The 19703-nt window shown below is 48.0% G+C and overlaps 1 protein-coding gene across 1 annotated transcript; it reads right to left on the reverse strand.

Moving 5' to 3' along the window:
- Positions 1–18936: 18936 nt before the first annotated feature.
- LOC311189428 (cyclic pyranopterin monophosphate synthase-like) lies at positions 18937–19674 on the reverse strand (the record flags this gene model as incomplete). The annotated part of the gene is made up of 1 exon (XM_084261091.1): positions 18937–19674. One exon carries the CDS (start codon positions 19672–19674, stop codon positions 18937–18939), a length of 738 nt encoding a protein of 245 aa, XP_084117217.1.
- Positions 19675–19703: the final 29 nt, after the last annotated feature.

Below are 19703 nucleotides of genomic sequence, written 5' to 3' on the forward strand. Positions count from 1 at the left end.
GCTGCCCCGAAGGATTTCTTTGGTCTGCGGCTAGAGACATTACCTTTCCAAGATCAGCTTTCCTCTCATCCCTCTTCTGTGCTCCTAATTTGAACCATTATAAAAGTGCCTCTGTAGAGCCAGCAGAGCCTGCGACTGGGCCATGCAGAGCTGACAGATTTGCTTCTGGGAGTTTATTGTGTCATCAGAGGCCTGGTGGTGATGACAGAAAGTACTTGGGCCTTGCAGACTGCTTCACAGCTGGAGAAAGATGATTTTCTGTGTGCCAAAGTAAAAACTAGTCATGATCTTCATCTTGCTGATAATAAGCAAGACTCATTTCAGAGCAACTCTGTAAACACCTGTCTCTTCTTCAAGGTCTAGACTGGCCTTCAGCGGCTTGTCCAGATGCCATTCTTGAAGTTTCCAATTCCCTTCAGAATTGGATTTTATAAGCCATTGAATAGCACCTGAAAAATACTTTTGATCTCCTGTTCTGTTTTTGTCTGGCCTACACTGCCCAAAGCAAGTGATGCTTAGATGGAAGCATCAGGTTCTGGAACAAACTTAAATTCAAGAAGCAGGATCAACATGAATTACTTTGCAAAAGTATTTTGGACTCTGCTTTTCTAGAAGCAATTCTCTGGATTTTGTTGATGGTTGAGTCTCAAAGCTATGAAATGCATCTTCTAGAAGAAAGCTCTGGCTTTTCTTTAGAAAACTTAGCTACTGCCAGGCTGGGAATACAAGTAGAGGAGCCTGTTGTCATTGCTAGAGGGTGGGAGAACATTTCTTACCTGTTTGTGCAAGATTTCTGAGTGCAGCCCAATGGAAATCAGGGGCTCCCTAGTATCACCCGCAGGTCACAAGTAGCTGTAAGTGTCACTGGCTGCAAGAAATGAGATATCTTTTCCACTTGATGCGAGCTGTGATTGCTGTTGGCATGAACTGGGTTTTCTGTCTAATAGGCTGATCTTCACTGCACACACCCCACCCCTACCTACGTGAATCGTGTAACTCAGTAAGAAATGTCTTGTGTTGAAGGAGAGCCTTGGAGCCCACAGCCTCTTTCATTTTGAAGGCATCACTTTGGGTGAACCAACGGCAGGTCCCACAATGAAAACAGAGAAATTTTCTTGGAGGACACAGAATTGTGTAAGCCGAGCAGGCTTGGAGATGGGCTAATTCATCAGAAGAAAACACATTCGTATTTAAGCTACATGTATGAAGCACACAGTGAAAAAGCAAAGAACCCCAAGAAAGACCTGACTTGTGTGTCTTCATGACTCTAGGAAAGGGATTGGATTGTATGGACTGTCATGGAATTTTTTCTTTTTAAGCTTATCTTCCTGTTTATTATCTTTCCTGGAGAAGGAAAAGAAAGAAATGGTGACGCATTCTTCATCTTCCTAGAGAGGAAGAAAAGAGAAAACATTTGAGAAGAGGGACTCAGCCATCTACAAACCACGCCTCAATAGTCAACAGCACAAAATGTCAAGGAATCCCAGGGAAGTGAAAAACGCTCTATTTGTCACTTTAATTATTTGGTTTGATTTTTCTCTGAATGTTACTTAACCTCAGGCTCTGCACCGAGTCTGCAGACCAGAACTTCCTCTGCCATCCACGCTGCCTGATCAGTATTACACGCTACCAATATTGGAGAAGCAAACTGTGGTGGTTTTCTGAACACTTTGAGAGTAAAATAATTATGTAAACTACAGAAAGAAGAAAGAAAGAAAGAAAAAAGTCAGAATTGTTAAACTCTAACGTTTCACTGTTTACCGAATTTGGAGTCTCCCACCCCAGTACTTCCCTATTCACGACATTCCAGACTGCCGCGCCTCTGTATAATACTCATCGTAAAGAGCTGGTATCTTACAAGAGCTGGGTGCATTCTCCTCCCCTACTATCCCACTCCCCTTCTGGGATTCGCTATTAACAGCAACGCTCATTGCAGTGGACACAAGCACCTTGTAGAACAAAGACTGTATTTCATAAAGGTTTTTCAAAGTTTAAGAAGAACTCTCACTTTTTTAAGCATTTTTATTTTAATTTACAAAATGGATTTTTACAAATGTCTCTTGTAAATTATATTAACAAGCTCCTTGCTGCTCCCCAAAGTAGACATGCTATATCCCAGCCCTTTTTTGTTTGTCTTGTTTTAAAGCATGCCGTGTAATCTATGCCATGTAAGCCGTATGAGAGGTGGTAATATGTGCCAAATTGGTGTACAGATGAGTATAGATTTGGATAATCCCTGAATTCCAAAGATGACGCTTTTAGGGATTAGAACACTGTAGGTATTTCCCTTCCCCCCCCCCCCCCCCCCCCCCACCTCCAGCCTTTGTTCTCCCTGGGTTTAGGACTCACCCAGAAATTCAGGTGTAGTGCCAAGGTCAGCCCTGGTGCAAGATGATGTGACACATGGCTCTGTCCAGTTTACGGCTGCTTGCTTGCTCCCCAGGTACTTGTTTGATAAAGCAGCCTGTCAGCAAGGCAGTGCTGTCAGAGAAGAACCACCTCAGGGCAAACCCCTTGAATATCAATACAGCAATCCCCCCACCCCGGTATTTGTCAGACCAGGTTTGTGCTGTGCTTTTTGAAACTGAAGTCACTTTGCCAGGCCACAAATGTAGCAAAAGCAGAGAGAGGGGTAAGCCCTCTGCCCATCTGTGTAGGCAGTTCAACCCTTACTTAAAGAGATCCCATATGATGGTACGCAGAGCTCTGGCCACAGTGGCACAGTCAGAGAAAGCTGCTGTAGTTTCATTGTGTCCTTGACTCACACAGAAGTAATGTGAGACTGTGCAACTCCTCTAAACCAGCTGTGGAGACTTACTGGGACTGACAGAAGCTTCAAGTTGTGCCCCTGATCCACTGCAGCTCAACTTTCTCAGCACTCCAAACTCTTGTTTTGAATCTCTGATGGTGGCTGAAGGCTTCATTCAGCAAGCTGGAGTCCCCCCTGGCTCTTGACTCCGTGGTTAACATTCATAAAGAGCATTTGGGAAAAGCTCAGTTACACACTGAGACAAGCAGATTTCATATGAGAGACCCATTAATAGGTCTGTGTGAGACGTGGCAGGCGATAAGGAAAAGAGTTGGCTCTGCCCTAAAGCCTGGTGTCAGATTCTTGCTGCAGCCAAGTTTGTCCTTGTGTGCCATCTCTTGTACCATGAATGCATCTATACTCTGTTCTTCATCAGCAGCTGTGGTAGAGTTGCTGAGGGCTGAAGGAGGAAGGAAAATCTGACTCCTTGTCCTCTAGTGCTAGCAGAGCCTGAGCAGGTATAGGAAGCAGTCCTGAGGTATGACATTGAGGCATAACCTTGCTATTGCACTGAGAGCTGGAGAACAGCTGGGGTCTGATATTGTCCTTGCACCTGTGCCTAACACCAGCATTTTAAATGAAATCCTCCTTCTTTGGAAATAAGTGGAGGAGGAGATGTCAGGAAGAAGGATATAATCAAGGGCTTGTTTTGCTTCATGCAAAAATGTAGTCATTGCTAACTTTATGATAAAGTTCTTCACACCTAGAAGAGGACATACTGTCTAAATGTTCAGGTCTTGTCCCTAGATGTCTAGTGCTCACTCACCACTGTGTCACTGCATTGTTTTTAGCAGGTTGTGTTACAATGACCTCAGAAAAGACTGAAAAACTCCCTCCCTCTCACACTCCAGTTGATCTGGGTCACTCTTTTCAGTCAGTCATAAGTCTCTGGAAAAGCTACAAGGTAAAGTGACTTCAGGGCAGCAAGGCCCTTCCGTGCCCCACAGCACAGCTATTGCCTGGGCACTGTTTCCCTAGGAGAGCAGATGTAGTTCAGGGGTGAGAGACTCCCCGTTAGGGAGGTGACCTGGGCATCCTTCAGAAGCATTTCTGTAACGTGTTCACAATGTCCGAGCAAGGGAAAGGAATCGCGAGGGGCCCTGGAGGGAGACGGCGGGGCAGGTGTTCCTGTAGCGGTCAGCCCCACCGGCTGAGTCTTTCCTCTACTTTAGGGAAGCTCACACTCTGAGCTGAGCTGCGTGGGAGAAGTAGTTTGTGTCAGGAGTTTCTGCAAGGGGAAAGGAGATCAGTTGTACAGTTGATGATGTACATGATATATGCAGTTTTGTTTCTGGGTTCGTTGTTTTGGGGTTGTTATTTTTTTTTTGTGGGTTTATTTGGGGGGTTAATGGTTTTAAAAAATGCTTTAGGAATCTCTAAGGGCAACCTGTAAATCTGACACCTCTATTTATTTTGCCTTATTTTAGTTTGCTATGTTTGTATGTATACACTGCATTACAGCAAAGACTATTGAGACCGTGCCAGGGCATTACACTGGCCAGACAGCTGGCTTGGCTGTTGTGCAGCGAGCTGAGTTGGGTGAGGGGATGCGTGTGAGCAGTCATGGTGTGGAAAGGGAGAGGAGAAATAAAACCTTTCCTTTTGCTTCTGTCATAATCACTTGTCCTGGGAAACCATGTGTTTTAAAGCATGTGGTGAACTGATACAGGCTGGTTATTTTAGAATGCTTTCTACAAAATCTGTTTATTTCCCATCCTGAATAACAGTGGGAAGATAGAGAAGAGTTGAGCTGCACAGCTGCTTGCTCAGACTTCACCCTTCCACACACTTTCTGGCCATAATGCCAGCGAAGCATCAATAGATGGACAAAAGCAGTTCATGCCTTGTAACCTCTCGCCAGAGTTAACATGGTGGGACAATTCTCCTTCCTTAGGGCTAATATTACTTCCTGTCTTAAAGATGAAGGAAGAAGAATTTCCCCTAATTCCCCTCACTCCTCCTTCAACCCACATCCCCACATTATCCAGGATAATAAAATTTTTCTGTTGATTGGTTTTCTACCCGTGGAGTCTCTAGCAATTGCCAGCTGTTTGACCATGGCTCCTTGGCTTCTGTACTCGACATAGGAGATTTCTGGTTGCTTACCATACAAACAGGTAGCCTCCATTGGCCACCTCAGCTTCTGTTATCAAAGGCTGAAGAGGCCAACCTGGATAATACAGTTTGGCCAACTCAAAATACAGAATTTATATGTGTGTGTATATATATAAAGCAAGCCATCTACTACTCTTAATAGTTTTGATAACCAGAATCCCTTGAAGTAGTCCAGATTTTGCTCCCCATGCCTGCTGAAAAGGATGCCATTAGTCCAGCATGGTGTTTTGGCACCTTGTCTCATGAGAGAGTCTGGATGCTTAATAGATCTTCCAAACCAGAGTTTTCTGTTCCTGGTGATAATGTAGATTAGATCCAATGTGACCAGTACACGTTGCTCTGGATTTACACCAGCGTAATTCAAAGCTGCATCTGAATCAAAACTCCGCTTTGGGTAGCTTTGGCTGTTCACAAGATGTCCCCCAAAGCTGATGAAGGGTTTGGTCCTTTCAGCTGTCAACCACTAAGAGCTCTCACCTACGTGATCTAGACAAGACCCTATGATAAGCCTCCCCCTTCATGCTTGCCCTTAAACAGACTTTAAAAACCTTTGCCATTTTTAGGAGAATTGTAAGGGGATGTCAGGTACCTGAGCCGCTCTGTGCTCAACACCTCCACCCCCGAACCATCACTGGCTTCAGCCACTCTCCTCCTCTGCAAGCCTGCTCAGCCTGAACCTCGCAGGTTGCTTTGGTAGGTGCCCCTGCCCACCAAGCTAGAAAGTCCAGTGCTGCTTACTGAAGTGGGAGGTTGTGTGCTGCTGTAATGCCTTGGTGTATCCTCATTTCTTAGTCAGTTTAAGACTATAAGTGAATTAAATGTACAAATCCTGTAGTGTCCTTTTTATCTGTATCTTTTTATAAGAATATACTGTAATACTAAAAAACAAAAGCAAAAAAAATTAAAGATATATTGCCCCCACTGTGTCTCAGTACATTTCCTTGTTGGTGCCCTTCTCGGTGCATCTTGCTGGGGAGTCTGAAAGGTGAGCTGGAGGCTGGGTGCACTTTGCTAAGCTGTGGGTCTTTCTCTTTGGTCAAGAGCATGCTGTTCTTTAGGTGGCAAAATCACTGCAGAACCGGTGAGAAACCCTCATGGGTTGGTCTGGGGGAATGAGCAACATGATGGGACACCAGCATGTCCTCACACACTGCAGTAGTGGAACCACCAGGTTTCCATATCCAAGGGTCCTCTGACAATGAAGTACTATTTCATTGCTCTTTCAAAACAATATAGGGAACATGGGAGTTCACTTAAAAAGAAGAAAAGACAATCCTGCTCTGTAGGAGTTATTCCACGTGTGAGCATAACTAGTCTCAGAGAAGAAGGGAGGGCAGGGCAGGTCTGCAGCATTGGCCATAAGCTCCCTTCACTGAGCAACATCCAGACAACAAGAGCATGTCTCAGAGGAAGGAGTTAAATAATGTCAGCTGAAAAGAAACCAAGAAAGCCAACATCAGGAGTGAAGCCTTCAGGGATGTGGGAAGGGAGAGAAGTTAGATACAGAACAGCAGGGTGAGCAGGAGACACACATGAGCTAGGGCTAATTCGTGGGTGAATCATGGGATGTGCCAAGGAATTCTTGGAGCTCAGGGGGAGAACCTTGTTTTCATCTCAGATGCAACATGTGCAGCTGTTGCACTTCGGGATCTCCCCGTCTCTGTTAATGGGAATAGCCTGCCATCAAATTTCATCCCTAAGCCACAACTTCTCAGGGTTATCTTCAGCCCTTCAAAGGGTAATGCTTTAGCATGAGCTCCTGAGAAGCTCCTACCCAACTCAGAGTGGGAGCCTCATTGGCTGTGCCCCATGCTCCTGCAGCAGGTGGGTCCTTCAGCTGCTGGTTCTGCCTCTCAGGTAGGAAGGGCCATGGCAACCAGCAAAAGCAATCAGGATAATTGCTTGCACAGGCTGAGGACCGGCAGGCAGCAGATGGGAGTTTGAGTGCTGTCTGGGAGGGTTCTTGGTTTATTTTTCTTGAAAGAGTGCGCAGTTTCTCTGTTTGGCTGAGGCTTGGCTGGAAGTCTGGCTACAAGGTTCTTGCTTTTACAGAAGGAAAGGAATGCTTCTGCAATGCATGCAGCACCCGAGTGGCAGAGGCAGGATGAAAATGCAGGGATCTCCCTGTCTTCTCTAGCAGCTGGGTTTTAGTAGAGGAGGCCAAACCATTGCTTTTCCTCTTGTTAGAGGTGAAGCCCAATAACATTTGAATTCCGTTTGTGCTGAACAACTGGAGAGGTCTCCTGCCTGGATTCAACAAGATTTTTCTTTAATGTTTTGACTGGGGTTGGACTATGTAGTGAGGGGCTGATGTTCTGCACTGCAAGATGTGTCCAGTGCAGCAGCCTCTGTCCATCTTCCCATCTGACATCTTCCCTGTGGTTGTGGACCTCTCTGTCCATGTCATCGCTGCACAGAAGCAAGGGAAGAATTTCATGGCTTTTTTTCTGAGCAAAATTGGTGCTGGGATTTAGCTGCCCAGAATGATTTGGAGGAGGAGGAGAGTAAGAGGAGCTTTTTGCTCTTTCTGGGAAGGGCTGAGGATCTGTTGTTATCCATTGCTTTCCCCATTTCTTTAACGTATGGCTTCTACTTAAACAACGATGACTTTGATCTCTGCCACAGCACACGTGGGGCTTCCTGGGTGGGATGGGGATGACATTTCCACCACCACCAAACCCCAAAACTTTGGGTTTTAGCGTTGTGCTAGAGTTTGTTTGTTTCATTTTTTGGTAGCTAACAGGCTTCTTGCTGTTTTCTCTGAGACCTAGTTGCCGTTTGTCTGTAGTTTGGTTGGTCTCTCATCAGGAGAGGCTCACCCACCCCCCAGGCTCAGCACAGGTTGTGTAGGGAAGATGAGGATGATGCTACTGTAACTCTGCTAAAATGTTGCTGCTTATCTGATTTTGGAAGGCTACTGCTCTGTACGAGCACCAGCCTGGCAGACTGAAATTTCATATAAGATAGTGATGGAAAGATGCATTATGAAAGTGAAATGCTTTGCCCATCCATGTTTTGTGGAGGGAATGAAGCAGAGGAGAAATAAATGGGGGTAGGATGTTGTTTTGGGGTACTTGGCTTTAATCTTTTTGTTTGTTTCCTGGAAAGGTACATTAGTGTCTTTGGAAGAATCCTAGTTGCGTTTCTTTTCAAAGGGTTAACTTTTGCTTTTTAGGGATGAATGTTTGCTGCCTCCTAAAGCTGAGCCCCTCCTCTTCCTTCCTCTGCTTAATTAGTGAGGAGTCCTCGTCTAGCTAAAAAAAAGCTTTCCATTTATCATCAAAGCATGAAAAAGGTCACGAAAATATTGAGGAGTTTCAGCTCATTTACTGCCTCTTCTGCTGGCTTGGCTGGGAGTAAGACTAGGACCTCTGGGCTGCAGGTGGGAGTGGGAGCTGCAGGCAGCTCCCAGTGCATGGGCGAAGGAAACCAGCTGTGGGATGAGAAGGTTCCTGGGGTTTCCCCATTGCATGTGGTCACTTGGGGCAAGGAAAGAGGAACTGAGCAACCCCTAATACTTGGCCTGGCCAGGGGAAGAGAGTACCTTCATGGCTGGTCTCATCCCCAGCCTCTACAGTCCCTCCTTCAACTGAGCTGTTGCCAGCTCTCTTGACCAGGGCTGCTGTGCATCTCTGCAGGGATGGAGCTCAGAAGATACTTTGCTAAATAGGAATCGTTTGCTGGTGTATCACCTTGTTTGCATACTCTTCAGTTAAGTCTCTTCCTAGAGATACCACATCAAGTAGCTAGTTGTATCTGTAGACTCCCTCCTTTTTCGTTTTTTTTTTCTTAAACTTTTCTACTCCAGAGTTTTCCTTCCTTTTGCACTCCCAAAGAAGAAATAACTTCTTAGAGCCATGCCCCATGCTCCTGGTTCCCTTCAACACCTGAGACCTTTTCACCTGCCTCTTTTGTCTTTACAAGTCCTTTCTGCTGCCACGACCCTTTGCTTGCCCACCCTGGGAGGATCTGCTGCCCTTTCTCCATGGCTGTAACAGCTGCTGGAGCTTGAGCACTTCAGGCTCCAGGTGAAGCCCCTTGCAGAGAATCATCCTGAGTGCAGACCCTCTTGCTCTGTCCTCAGCTTGGCTTCACACACAGGCACTGCTCTAAGAGTTGGCAGGCGGGTGAGATCACAGAATAACAAGGTTGGAAAAGACCTTTGAAGATCATAGAGTCCAACATTTCCTATCTTACCATTATTCCCCTTGTGTGATCCACTAGTGGTATATCTGTTCACCAGGGAACAAATCTTAATCATGTGGCGTTGCCCTTTTAAAACGCCTGTGACATCTTCCCTTGCTCTGGTCCCTGACATGAAGACTTCTCCCTAAGCAGAGAGGAGGCCCTTTCCGCAGCTGGAGAGCTGAACCTCCTCTGGAGTCATGGGGACAGGCCGCCTTTCACCACAGAAGTGGCTCCAACGCTGAGGCAATATGACATCAGGACCAGAGCTAGCTGTGGCCTTGAGGATGCTGATCTCGTGCCAGCTCCTGGGGTGTCAGTGCTGGGATGCATCAGCAAACATGTCTTGGACTTGCACCAGGGTCAAAGAAAGAGATTCCAAAATGCAGCTTGTCCCATAGCTGGGATCTTGTCCTTGTCAGGCAGCTGCCAGTTCTGTCTGTTCCTGATTAATCCTCTCCCAGGGGGATGCTGACCAGCACATCACAAAGGGGGTTGGGAGTAGGAAAGGGATAAATCAGATATTGAAGCAATCTTGCTCTTTAATTTTTATCCCTGGCTGGCACCCTAATCCAAACAGGAAGGCAGCAGAGTTTGTCCCAGAGTTTGGACAGGGATCACTAGACCTGACTTAGTGCTGCACAGAGCAGAACCAGTATAATTATGGGCAAATGGATGTAATCACAGAAATAGCTGAGCTCTGATGAGGGGCAGGCTCTTTCCTGAGAGCTTCTCATGGGAGTGGTGGCCCGCTCCCTTCCCTCCTTACTCCTGCCTGCCCTCTCCCTCAGCTCTATAATGACCCTTGCCACCCTGAGGGGCTGTGCCTCTCTCAGCTCTGAGGATGGAGGCCGGGCTGTCACTGACACGCACGTGGGGGCTTTCCCTTGGGAATCAGGGAGGTGAAATTTTCCTCTAATAGTTGGGGAAACCAAGGGACAAAAGCCACATCTGCTAAAAGCAACCTTGCCAGTGCAGTGACACACATCACCTTCCCGGGATGTGCATCAGACGTGAGGAGCACTCGGGTCTGCAAATGTCTCCAGGCACTCGCTGCCAAGCACACAGAACAGCGGGAAGGCCAGGTTAGCATCCCCATCTGCAAATGGTAACTTGAGTGACTTACCAAACATGACATGTTGGCCTGGCCCACATCCCTGTGGTCAGGTCCTCCTGGATCACAGTCCAGGCCTGTGGTGGTGGGACTGTCCTCCTCTTCCTGCCTTGGTTGCAACAAGCCTCATGGGATGCCAGGGATTGCCTCTTCACTTCTAGCAGCAACTCCTGCCTCTTCTCAGAACAGGGGATGGTGCTTGGGCCATGGAGGGCCTGGCATGTGCACCTGGGGGCAGCAGCTGCACAGGTACCCCCAATCTTGGCAGCATTTTCACTGTTGGTTGGCTGTCCCCATTCGCTTTCCCGATTTTTAACACTGCTAGTTCAGGGTCTGGTTCATGCTTCTTTGCTGTCTTTCCTTGTCCCGTGACAAGGCATGAGCCTTCTTGTGCAGAGCAGTGAGGTTTGGGGCCAAACCCCTCCATGCTCCCCATGGCCCTCATGGATCCAACACGGCCATTCCTAGGAGCTTTCCTTCCTAATTGTCTCCAAGGCGCTCCCAGCCCCAACGCACACAGAGGGCTCCACTAGTGTCCAAATGGTCCTTTGGAGAGCTTCAGCCACATGTGTGTGGAGACACTTTGTCTGAGGTTGACCCTAAATCTAGGCCTGTGTAAAACCCATGAGCAGCAGCTCTGGCAGCAGCTGCTCTGATGAGCTGATACACTAATTTCTGAGCTGAGCTAGGCTCTGATGTAGTGGCAGTCCCTGTGCACATGTGTCAAGCAGTGGAACAGGTGCCAGGAGCATATCAGGAGGGTGGAAATTCTTGCTGGTGCCGTATGAGGTTGGAGGAACACTTGGGTTTTCCCCTTCCCTTCCATAAATGGCTTTTGTGAAAAGAGTTTCTTAACTTAGGTTACAACAGTGGTGCCTGGATGAGCTTTGCGATAAGGAGGGGGCTACCAGTGGCACATGAATTGGAAGAAAACCTTGGCTAGGTTAGTTTGGAGCTGATGCTATGGAATGCAGCCTGTCCCCACAAAGTATGTTTAAGGGCTTCTGGGGACACTCAAACCTGTGTCAGATGCCTGGTGGGATGTCTGGTCTCCTGCTAGAGCTGCCAGGGAAGAAATTGCAATGAGTGCTTTTAAACCCTCGTCCTGTGTCATAGAAATGGTGTCCCCTCCTGGTTTTGGATTGGGTGCTCAGTTTAAGACTGGCTTCCCAGAGAGCTGCCTCCCTCTTGACTGAAGACACAGGAGGCATTTTGCCAAGCTCTCTGCAGCTTGGTGTGGGTGAGGGAGTTTGGGACACGGGGAGCCTTGTTCCTGCTGCTGATGGGAGCACAGGAGTGCTCTCTTGCTTGCTCCCCACTCCAGCCAGCTGGGTTTAATTTTAGAAACACAGTGCTATCTTGGGGCATCTTTTTCCAGGGAATGCAAGTCTTTAAGTAAATAAATAACAGCTTTGTGGAGGTGGAATGACGGCCTGTAACCACACTGCAAAACACGCACCGAGCAAGTTGAGCCCCGTCTCACTTGCATGTGGAACTACTTTGTACAGATACAGTGGCTGCACCGCCTCCCTCCCCTCCTTCAGCCCCCTCTGGAGCTGGCCATGTGCATTGATTAAAAAGAAATAAAAACACCTTGAAATACCAGTCTTGGAGAAGTGGAAATGAAAACCCCTCCAGCTGCTGGGGTTCAGCTAGAGTTCTCTGGCGTAGGATTGCAACAGCCATGGTTTACCGACGATGGGCTAAGTGTTACTGGCCATGCCTTTGCTGCATCCGGGACATCCCGGAGGGATGTGCTCTGAGGCATCCTCAGCAAGCTAGGAGTGATATAGCAGGCTATGCAAGAAACTTGTGTTTAAATACCCCTCCTAGTCTGGCTGGCTGAGAGCCTTCCACACACAGTTGTGTTGCTTATGGCTGAATGTCCTGGGTGTGTCCATCAAAGCATGTTTGCTGGCTGGAAAATCCCATTAAAGCCATTTCACCGGAGCAAGAGCCCGCTTTCGCTGCTGAGGTCCAGCAGTTCTGACATGCCTGCGTGGCATCTGTTGCATAAGCTGCTGGTAACCCTGTCCCCCTGAGTCAGCAAGGCAAGCTCTTCTAAAGCTCCCAGTCTGGAAAGAAAAGCTTTACCATGGTGGCAGCCTGTCCTGGTTCTGGCCAGGCCAGAGCTAACCTCCCCAAGCAGCCAGCCTAGGTAAGCTGAGTTAGCCTGGGCTATTTTCCATATCATGTGGCATCACTCCCCAGTAAAAAATGTTTTAAAGAAAAGAGGACACAGCCCTCTGATGTAGGGACTTCAGAGATGTAGCTGTATCTGCAGAATGGAACAAGTAGAATCAAAATCACTCAAACTGCTGGCTAGTCACTTAGCTCCTGCCACACATTTCTGTTGCTGCTGGGACAAGGTAGTGGCTGACATGGCAGGGCACCATGCTTAAAAGGAAATTGATTACGGTGCATCCATCTTGGGCACGTTAGGAGCTGGGAGTAGCACTTCTGGGTGCCTCCTCAAAGCCAAAGCAGTAGCTAGACTGTGTCTAATCACGGAGGTGGGTGACCTCTGGCAATGGTCTCTGTAGCAAGCGGGCTTGAAATTGGTATCTGGCTTGGGAAAAGCATCGAGTGGCATCCTTGTGCCAGTGCAGACAGGATTCTTGAGGAGGTTTATTCTGGCCTTTCTCTCTTAAGCTTATCCTGTCCTTTTTCCTGTATCTCTAAGCAAGACTGTTTCTGGGCAAGGCTGTGATATTTTACTTGTTTCTTCAAGGGCTGGTTGTAGTCTTTGGACTCACTGCAGGGCTTGGGGATTGCCAGCTGCTCCTTGGCCTTGCTGGGCCTTTCCCTTCCCTTTGGGTTGTGAGGGTGGGGGGGAATTTCCCCATGGTGTGGTTCTGCCTGCCTGCTCCTCCTCTGCAAACTACCTGCCTCTGCCGCCTTGTCTCCTCCTTGGCCTCAGTCTGCTGCTCCCACTGATACCATGGGTCTGGAGGGAATTTTATTTTATTTCTAATAAACCCTCATGAAGGCCCTCTGCTGTGGGGCCGGGCAAGCTCTGCCCATGTTCTCTATAAGCCCAGGATCAGGGCGGCCCTGGCAGCAGCCTGCCTTTTCCACTGATCCCAATTAAGACTCAGTCTTGGCAGGACGGAGCCTTTCAAGCTGCCAGCTACAATAGGAGAGATGAGGCTTCAGGGGCAGCAGAAATTATTCCCTTCCCTCAGCTCATTTCTTGGATCTGGGTTTAGGATGGCCCCAGGAGTTGATGTGCAGAAGCCAAATGAGCCACACAGAGCTAAAACATTTCCATTCAGCGTCAGGCCCAGGGTGGGGAAGAGCAGCTCTCTGAAATGTGGAGACTGTGGGTGGCAGCCGGGGAGGCAGTGGGATGGGAGGGGAGGGAGTGGGCGGGAGGATGCAGCTCCATGCACTGCCTCGAGACAGCAGCAATCCCAGCCCCACTGGACCCCTCTGCACATGGAGGGGGGTCCAGTGCCGGAACGACCCTGTTAGTGAAGTGGGGCTGCGTTAAGGCCTTGGAAAGCAGCGGTAATGGCAGGTCAGAGCTGCGCAGCAGAAACCACTCTCTCCCCAGGCTGGTGGGAGCAGAGGGTACGACGCTGCACACCTCTGCTGATGCTGATGGAGCTTTGCCACAATGTGCAACAGCTGGAAGCTGGCCTGGGGTGCTACCAATGGAGTGGCTGGGTACCTGACAGCATGTGCTATTTCCCAAGCACAATATTAACACAACTTTACAGTTGCCTGGCCCTCCTGCTGTCTCCTCCTCTTCTTCTCCCACCTCCTGTCACTCTTGTCACACCACAGCCGAGCTGCCCTTGACATTGCAACTATAAATTTTGCTTTTGCTGGCCTTGTGTCCCTTCAGCTGTGCACGCTGGAAGCATCATGGGTATAGAAAAGAGTGTTTCTGTTGGGTTTAAGACTGAATCCATACAGGATCAGCTCAGTAATGCTGAGAGTTTCTGGGTTTGAGTGGTGTCTCCAGATTTTGAGGATAAGCTCTATGCCCTTTCTGTTGGTGGAGCTATCTATGAAACAATTGTCTCTATAATGCTGCTGCAAATTTGAGGTTCTCCTGGAAGCAACCCTTACGCAATAACACAGTATGAAGCTTTGCTTCATGGAGCAGGCACCGTGGATTGCCACAGGTGCCAGGCAGCTTGCCAGATGGCCAAGGCCATGCCGTTGCAGTCCTGAAGGCTGAGCATGAAGCTGAGCAGCGCCCAATTTGTCACACAGATCTGCTCAGAGCAAGGCTCAGCAGTGTCTCAGGGCATTCAGCCTGCGAGGTAAGCTTGCACTTAGCTGCTCACCACAGTTCCTTGGAGTGTCCTTCGCTCCCCACGGAGCAAACAGGGCAAGGACAAAAAAAGAGAAGCTAAACTGAAAGCTTTCTAAATGTGGCACTGGCAACATGGAGGGATGGAGTACAGTGGAGATAGCTGTGTTGTGTCTCAGCTACTGCTCTATAAGCTTCTTGTGAGCAGAATGAGCATCAGCTCTTATGACAGCTCACCCAAAGCCCTTTGGGCCCAGCCTGTGGAAAAGAATTTGACTGTTTCACTCTGCACCTTTCCAGGGAGCGTGCTGGCCATCCTCATGGCTTTGCAGTGCTCATCAGATCCTCTGGCTCTTCAGACCAAAGTTGAGGGAGGCTTTAACCTTCAGTTTCAAACCTGTGAAAACCTACTCATCCCAGTGCTGTTTTTAGGTTCCCTGAAATACAGAGCTTCTCTTGGAGCAAGGCTCTAGCAAATGGAGAGATGTGAACTGTTTCCATTTAAGTAATTAGCAGTCCTGTGCCTTGGCCAAGGCACACATGATGTTACAGCCATTTTTAAGCTGTTACATGCCTGTATAACTGCTGCTGAGCCAGGCAGGAGGAGCTGTGAACTAGGGGTGGGACAAAGGGCCAGGTTCTGTTCAGTCAAATCCCGTGCAGAGCTGAGTAACATCAGTGACTTAAGGACAATTACTGCAGGTCACCTGTGGCTTGAAGCAGCTAAAACTTTTTAGCACCCCTTTTAGTGCTCAGCTGTTGCTGCTTTTAGAGTCTGGTTTTGAGTAGTCCCCATTCATAAGAGGTCCCTTCCTAAGGTGTTTCAAGCAACATCTTCCCGCTACTCCCTGCTTCTCTTCCCCCAGGACTTTCTGAAAACACTGCTCTCTTTGACATAGTTCTATTGTCTTTGAGAATGCCTAGTGACTAGCTTCCACTGGCTTCACCGTTACGTGCTGCGTTCAATTTTCTTCCGGGCAGCCAGAGGGTGGGGTGAAACTGGCCTCAGGATGGGGCCATGAAGGAAAAGGCAGGCTGAGCTGCCCTGGAAAGGGTTAGCTGTGAACAGATGGTAACACAACTGCGACGTCAGCTGGGACAAGTGGGAGTTTCCAAACCGGCAAAAGCGGCGCTGCACCCATTGCCAGAGCCACCGTGACCTGCGGTGTTTGTGTTTGTTTATGTTGGGTTGGGCAGCGTTAGAACTGCAACTTGTGCACCCTTCAGGAGGACGTGGTCATGGTGGGCTCAGTGCTTTGCCTCGTTTTGTTTGGTTAAATCAAAAACCTAGTTCCAAATTAGGAAGCAGTTCCCAGAAAAAGGATGTAAAGAAGGCTCTGTGCCAGCACACCAGGATCCAGTGATGTTGGGAGGCTGTACCTGGAGAGACGGTGACAGAGACCCTCTGGCAGTCCAGTCTCTGTCCTCTTGCAGAACAACACCAGCTCTGCCCCTGCGCAGGGCTCTTGGCTTCTTGGGTGGCTGCAGATTACAGGGAACAGCTCAACCACCTATGCAGTCTCAGGTAGGAATGAGCCTTCTGGATAACAGAAGAGAAAGGAGTCTTTCTGGGCACTCAGATGGATCAGAAGGGGGATTTCCCTAAGAATTACTCATGATTTGGGGGATGGGCTTCTCTACAGGCACTTCCCCAGACCCAGTTTCTGTAAAACAGTTGCTCAAACCAGGAGGGACGGCTCTGGAAGCACCAGAACAGGCATGCGTGAGAGGCTGGGATAATGATGAGAGATCACAAATGATGATGCTAAGCCTACAGGATTACTGGGTTTAAGAACAGCTGCATAGAGATGAGTTTCAACAAAAATAACAGAATCCTTTCAGTAGTAAGCTATTGTGAGTGAGAGCCCTTGCTAATTGCTAAGTAATCACTGGAACTTAACAAAGTCTTATCTTGTTGCATGTCCCAAGTTAACTATTCATAGAAGCTCGTAGATTAAAACATACATGGGTGTTCCTTTGAATTAATAGAAAGGGTAGTTGAAGTAATGCAAAACATACAGTGTTATAACTAGTGTTTATTAAAAATGCAGTGGAAAAAACCAAAAAACAGCAAGCCTCCAAAAAAGTAGTCACTTCATCAACATGTATTACATCATTGCCCACCCAGCACCACGGAAACATACAGTGCTATCAGCTCATTCCTCTCGCAAAATGTGCTGTTGACTCATGCTTGGTTTGTTATCTAGAAATCTGCATAGTGTTGAGACTTGATAATGTAACATGAGCAGAAAGTGGCACCACAGCCTGCTTGCCCACAGCTTCCAGCCACTCTCAACCCAAGACGGTGGTGAAATGTGCGTAAGTAGTAAGATGTGCGTGGCAGTTGTGCATGTGCTCTGTAGTCCCTTGTATGGTCTTGAATCCTTTGTGTGAGCTTTACAACATGATGAGAAACTCCTCAGAAGCCAAAAAAAAAAAAAAATCACATGCCCCAAAGCATCATTTTATTACTACTGAGTAGTATCTCTAGTTATTTTAGTTTTAAAAACTAGCTAGAGCCTGGGTAAAGGCTGGGAGGGCAGGGTGTGTTGGGTGGGAGGGGGGGTTTAAGTGCTTATGTAAATTGGTTAGTGTAGCAGGTTGTGCAGTACTTCCTTTTCCTGTCAATCCGTTTCCCTGCTGAGCTAGGGACATTAATGTGCCATGGGCACAACAGCCCTACAGCTGAACACAGTCTCTTGTATCTGCAGGCTCAGGGGGTTGGTTGGTGCTCAGTATGGCAGGAGTAGGAGTTCACCTACTACTGACTTAGATCAGCAACATCAAGGGCTATTACCAGCCAATGCAGGTCTCCAGCTGTTTACCAAGCTCTCCTGACTCCTTCCCCTTTCAGCTGTAGGTGCTGCATGTGTCCTTCTCTCGGTGACAGAATCAAATTAATTTCCCTGCAATGGAAAAAGTGCCTTTTGGGGTATCTCATGTGCAAAACTTGTGTAGTCAAACCTATTGCCTCTTCCTCTCGGACCTGTGCTTACTTTATGTGAGCAGGATGTGCGTGACAATGGGGTGTGCGTTTTATACTGATAGTCACAGTAATTTAACCTTATTTCAGGGGAAGCACCTATTTGTAAAGTTTAAGATGGTTTTTCTGTAGCCTCTTTGACATCATTAGAGCTGTCTTGACTCTGTGTATGGAGAGGGAGCACCCTGAATCATCTGCAACTTCACTTTAGCCAGAAGCAGTAGAAAACAAGTAAACCAAAGTTGCAAACACCCTGTTTAGAGCATTTAAATTAACATTTGGAAAGGATCCAGCAGTATTAACAATGTCAAGTAATTTTTTACCTAGTATAGTCAATTAATTATTAGAGCTATTTAATGCTCCAGGACAGTGGCCACTGGTTTGTTAATGGAGACACTTAAGTGCTGCGAGGCCAGATGACTTCATGAAAGCAAAGGAGAGAAACATGCAGGAAAACCCTCTGGCCGAGGCAACAACTACTACCTTATTCTTCCAAGTGGCTATTAGTCTTAAAGTTGGTTTTATCTGTCAGGACTGTGGAGGTTGCTGGTTACTAGAAGCTGCACTGTAGGGATTAAAACCTTGGGGGCCTTCCGGGGCTTAGTGTGACATCTATTTCTGTGCATGGTGTAATCGAGCCCTTAAACATGCAGGCACAAGGTCTCGCTGCATTCGAGTGCCAAGGCTGCAATGCTGGAACACGCTTCTAACACGGTAAAAGCTATCTTTGGGGCCAGCAAAATACTTCTTCCAAACCCAGAGATCATGTTTCTACACAATGTTTGGCAAGAGCACTCAGGGCAGAGAATTGGGCAGATGACATAATTTTTGGGCAGATGAGGTATTCCCCCCCCCCCCTTTTCCTTTTGAAACTGATAGGGGGTCTTCCCCACTCACAGGCAAGGGAAGCAGTGGCAATGGGAAGGGATGGGTGGGAGCTGCCCCTCTGGCACTGGCTGTTCCAGTTACAATCTCTGCTGCATGGTAAGGTTACCAAACTCTGGTTTTCTTACTGTCATCCTCTAAAGTCAACTAAGGAGGTCAGGGGTCAGATGGACAGACACAATTCTGAAACCTTAATCCTTGACCTAAAAGAATCGTTGCCAAATAACAGCACTTACAGCTCTTGCTTCATTTCCAGAGCTCGCAGTTGCGTGGTGTGATGACAGCAGCTATGAATATTTCACAGCAAGAAGAAAAGAAATTCTCTTGTGGTGTGGACACTGAAATGGAGGTGTTGGCAAGTGAAGAAGTCTGTCCTCTTAAAAAACACACACGGTTATCAACAGGGATAAGTGGCTCCGCTGTTCACCCAGCGGGAAGCTGATGAGGTAAGGCAAAACTGGAGTTGTAGGGCTGTTGTACGGGTACGTGTGCTGAGATCTCCAAGCCCAGCAGCTGAGCAGAAGTAGTTCTGTAACAGGCTGAACATGAACAGTGGTCACCTGGAGATGTCTGGATATGATCTAGTCCCTTGAGAAGTCTCCCCTCTGCCCACCTGTCTTACTAAGCAACTTCACCTCCTCAATCACGATATCATGAGTAACTGCTTTGCACATGTCATACACTGTCAGGGCAGCCAGGCTGGCAGCTGTCAGAGCTTCCATCTCCACACCTGTCCTCCCCCAGGTCTGACAGGAGCTGTGAATCACCACTGCGTATCTGGCCTCATCTAGGCTCAGAGACACCTCAACATGGTTGAGGGGGATGTTATGACACAAGGGGATCAACTGGCTGGTCAGCTTGGCTCCCTGAATTCCTGCAATCTGGGCTACAGCCAGCACATCACCTTTCTTCACCTGGTTCTGTCTCACCATCCCAAATGCCTTCTCACCCAGGCGGACCACGGCAGCAGCAACAGCACTCCTCCTTGAATCTGGCTTCCCTCCAACATCAACCATCGTGGCCCGTCCTTCTTCATCAGTGTGAGTCAACTTGTCAGAGGCACGAGGTACCTCGATGTGAGATCCTGAATCCCTATTACAGAATTTAGACTCTGGACTTGCTGCTTTGGGCTGACAGTCCACAGAAACTTGGTCAACAGGAGAAGCCTCAAGGCACTTTGTGTCAAATTTGGAGCTTGGGTGCTTCTGGAAGACACAGCAGCCTCTCAGCTGGGTTTGTAGAATTCCTGTTGTCACGTGCCACTGTTGCTCTGGGCGAGATCCTGGCAGGAAAAGTTGTCCTGTAAGCTTATTTTTCATTAGTGTTTTCCCCAGTTGTTTGGGTAAAC

The sequence above is a fragment of the Gallinula chloropus genome (genome assembly GCF_964237585.1).
Source record: "Gallinula chloropus genome assembly, chromosome: 3".
NCBI classification, from domain to species: domain Eukaryota; kingdom Metazoa; phylum Chordata; class Aves; order Gruiformes; family Rallidae; genus Gallinula; species Gallinula chloropus.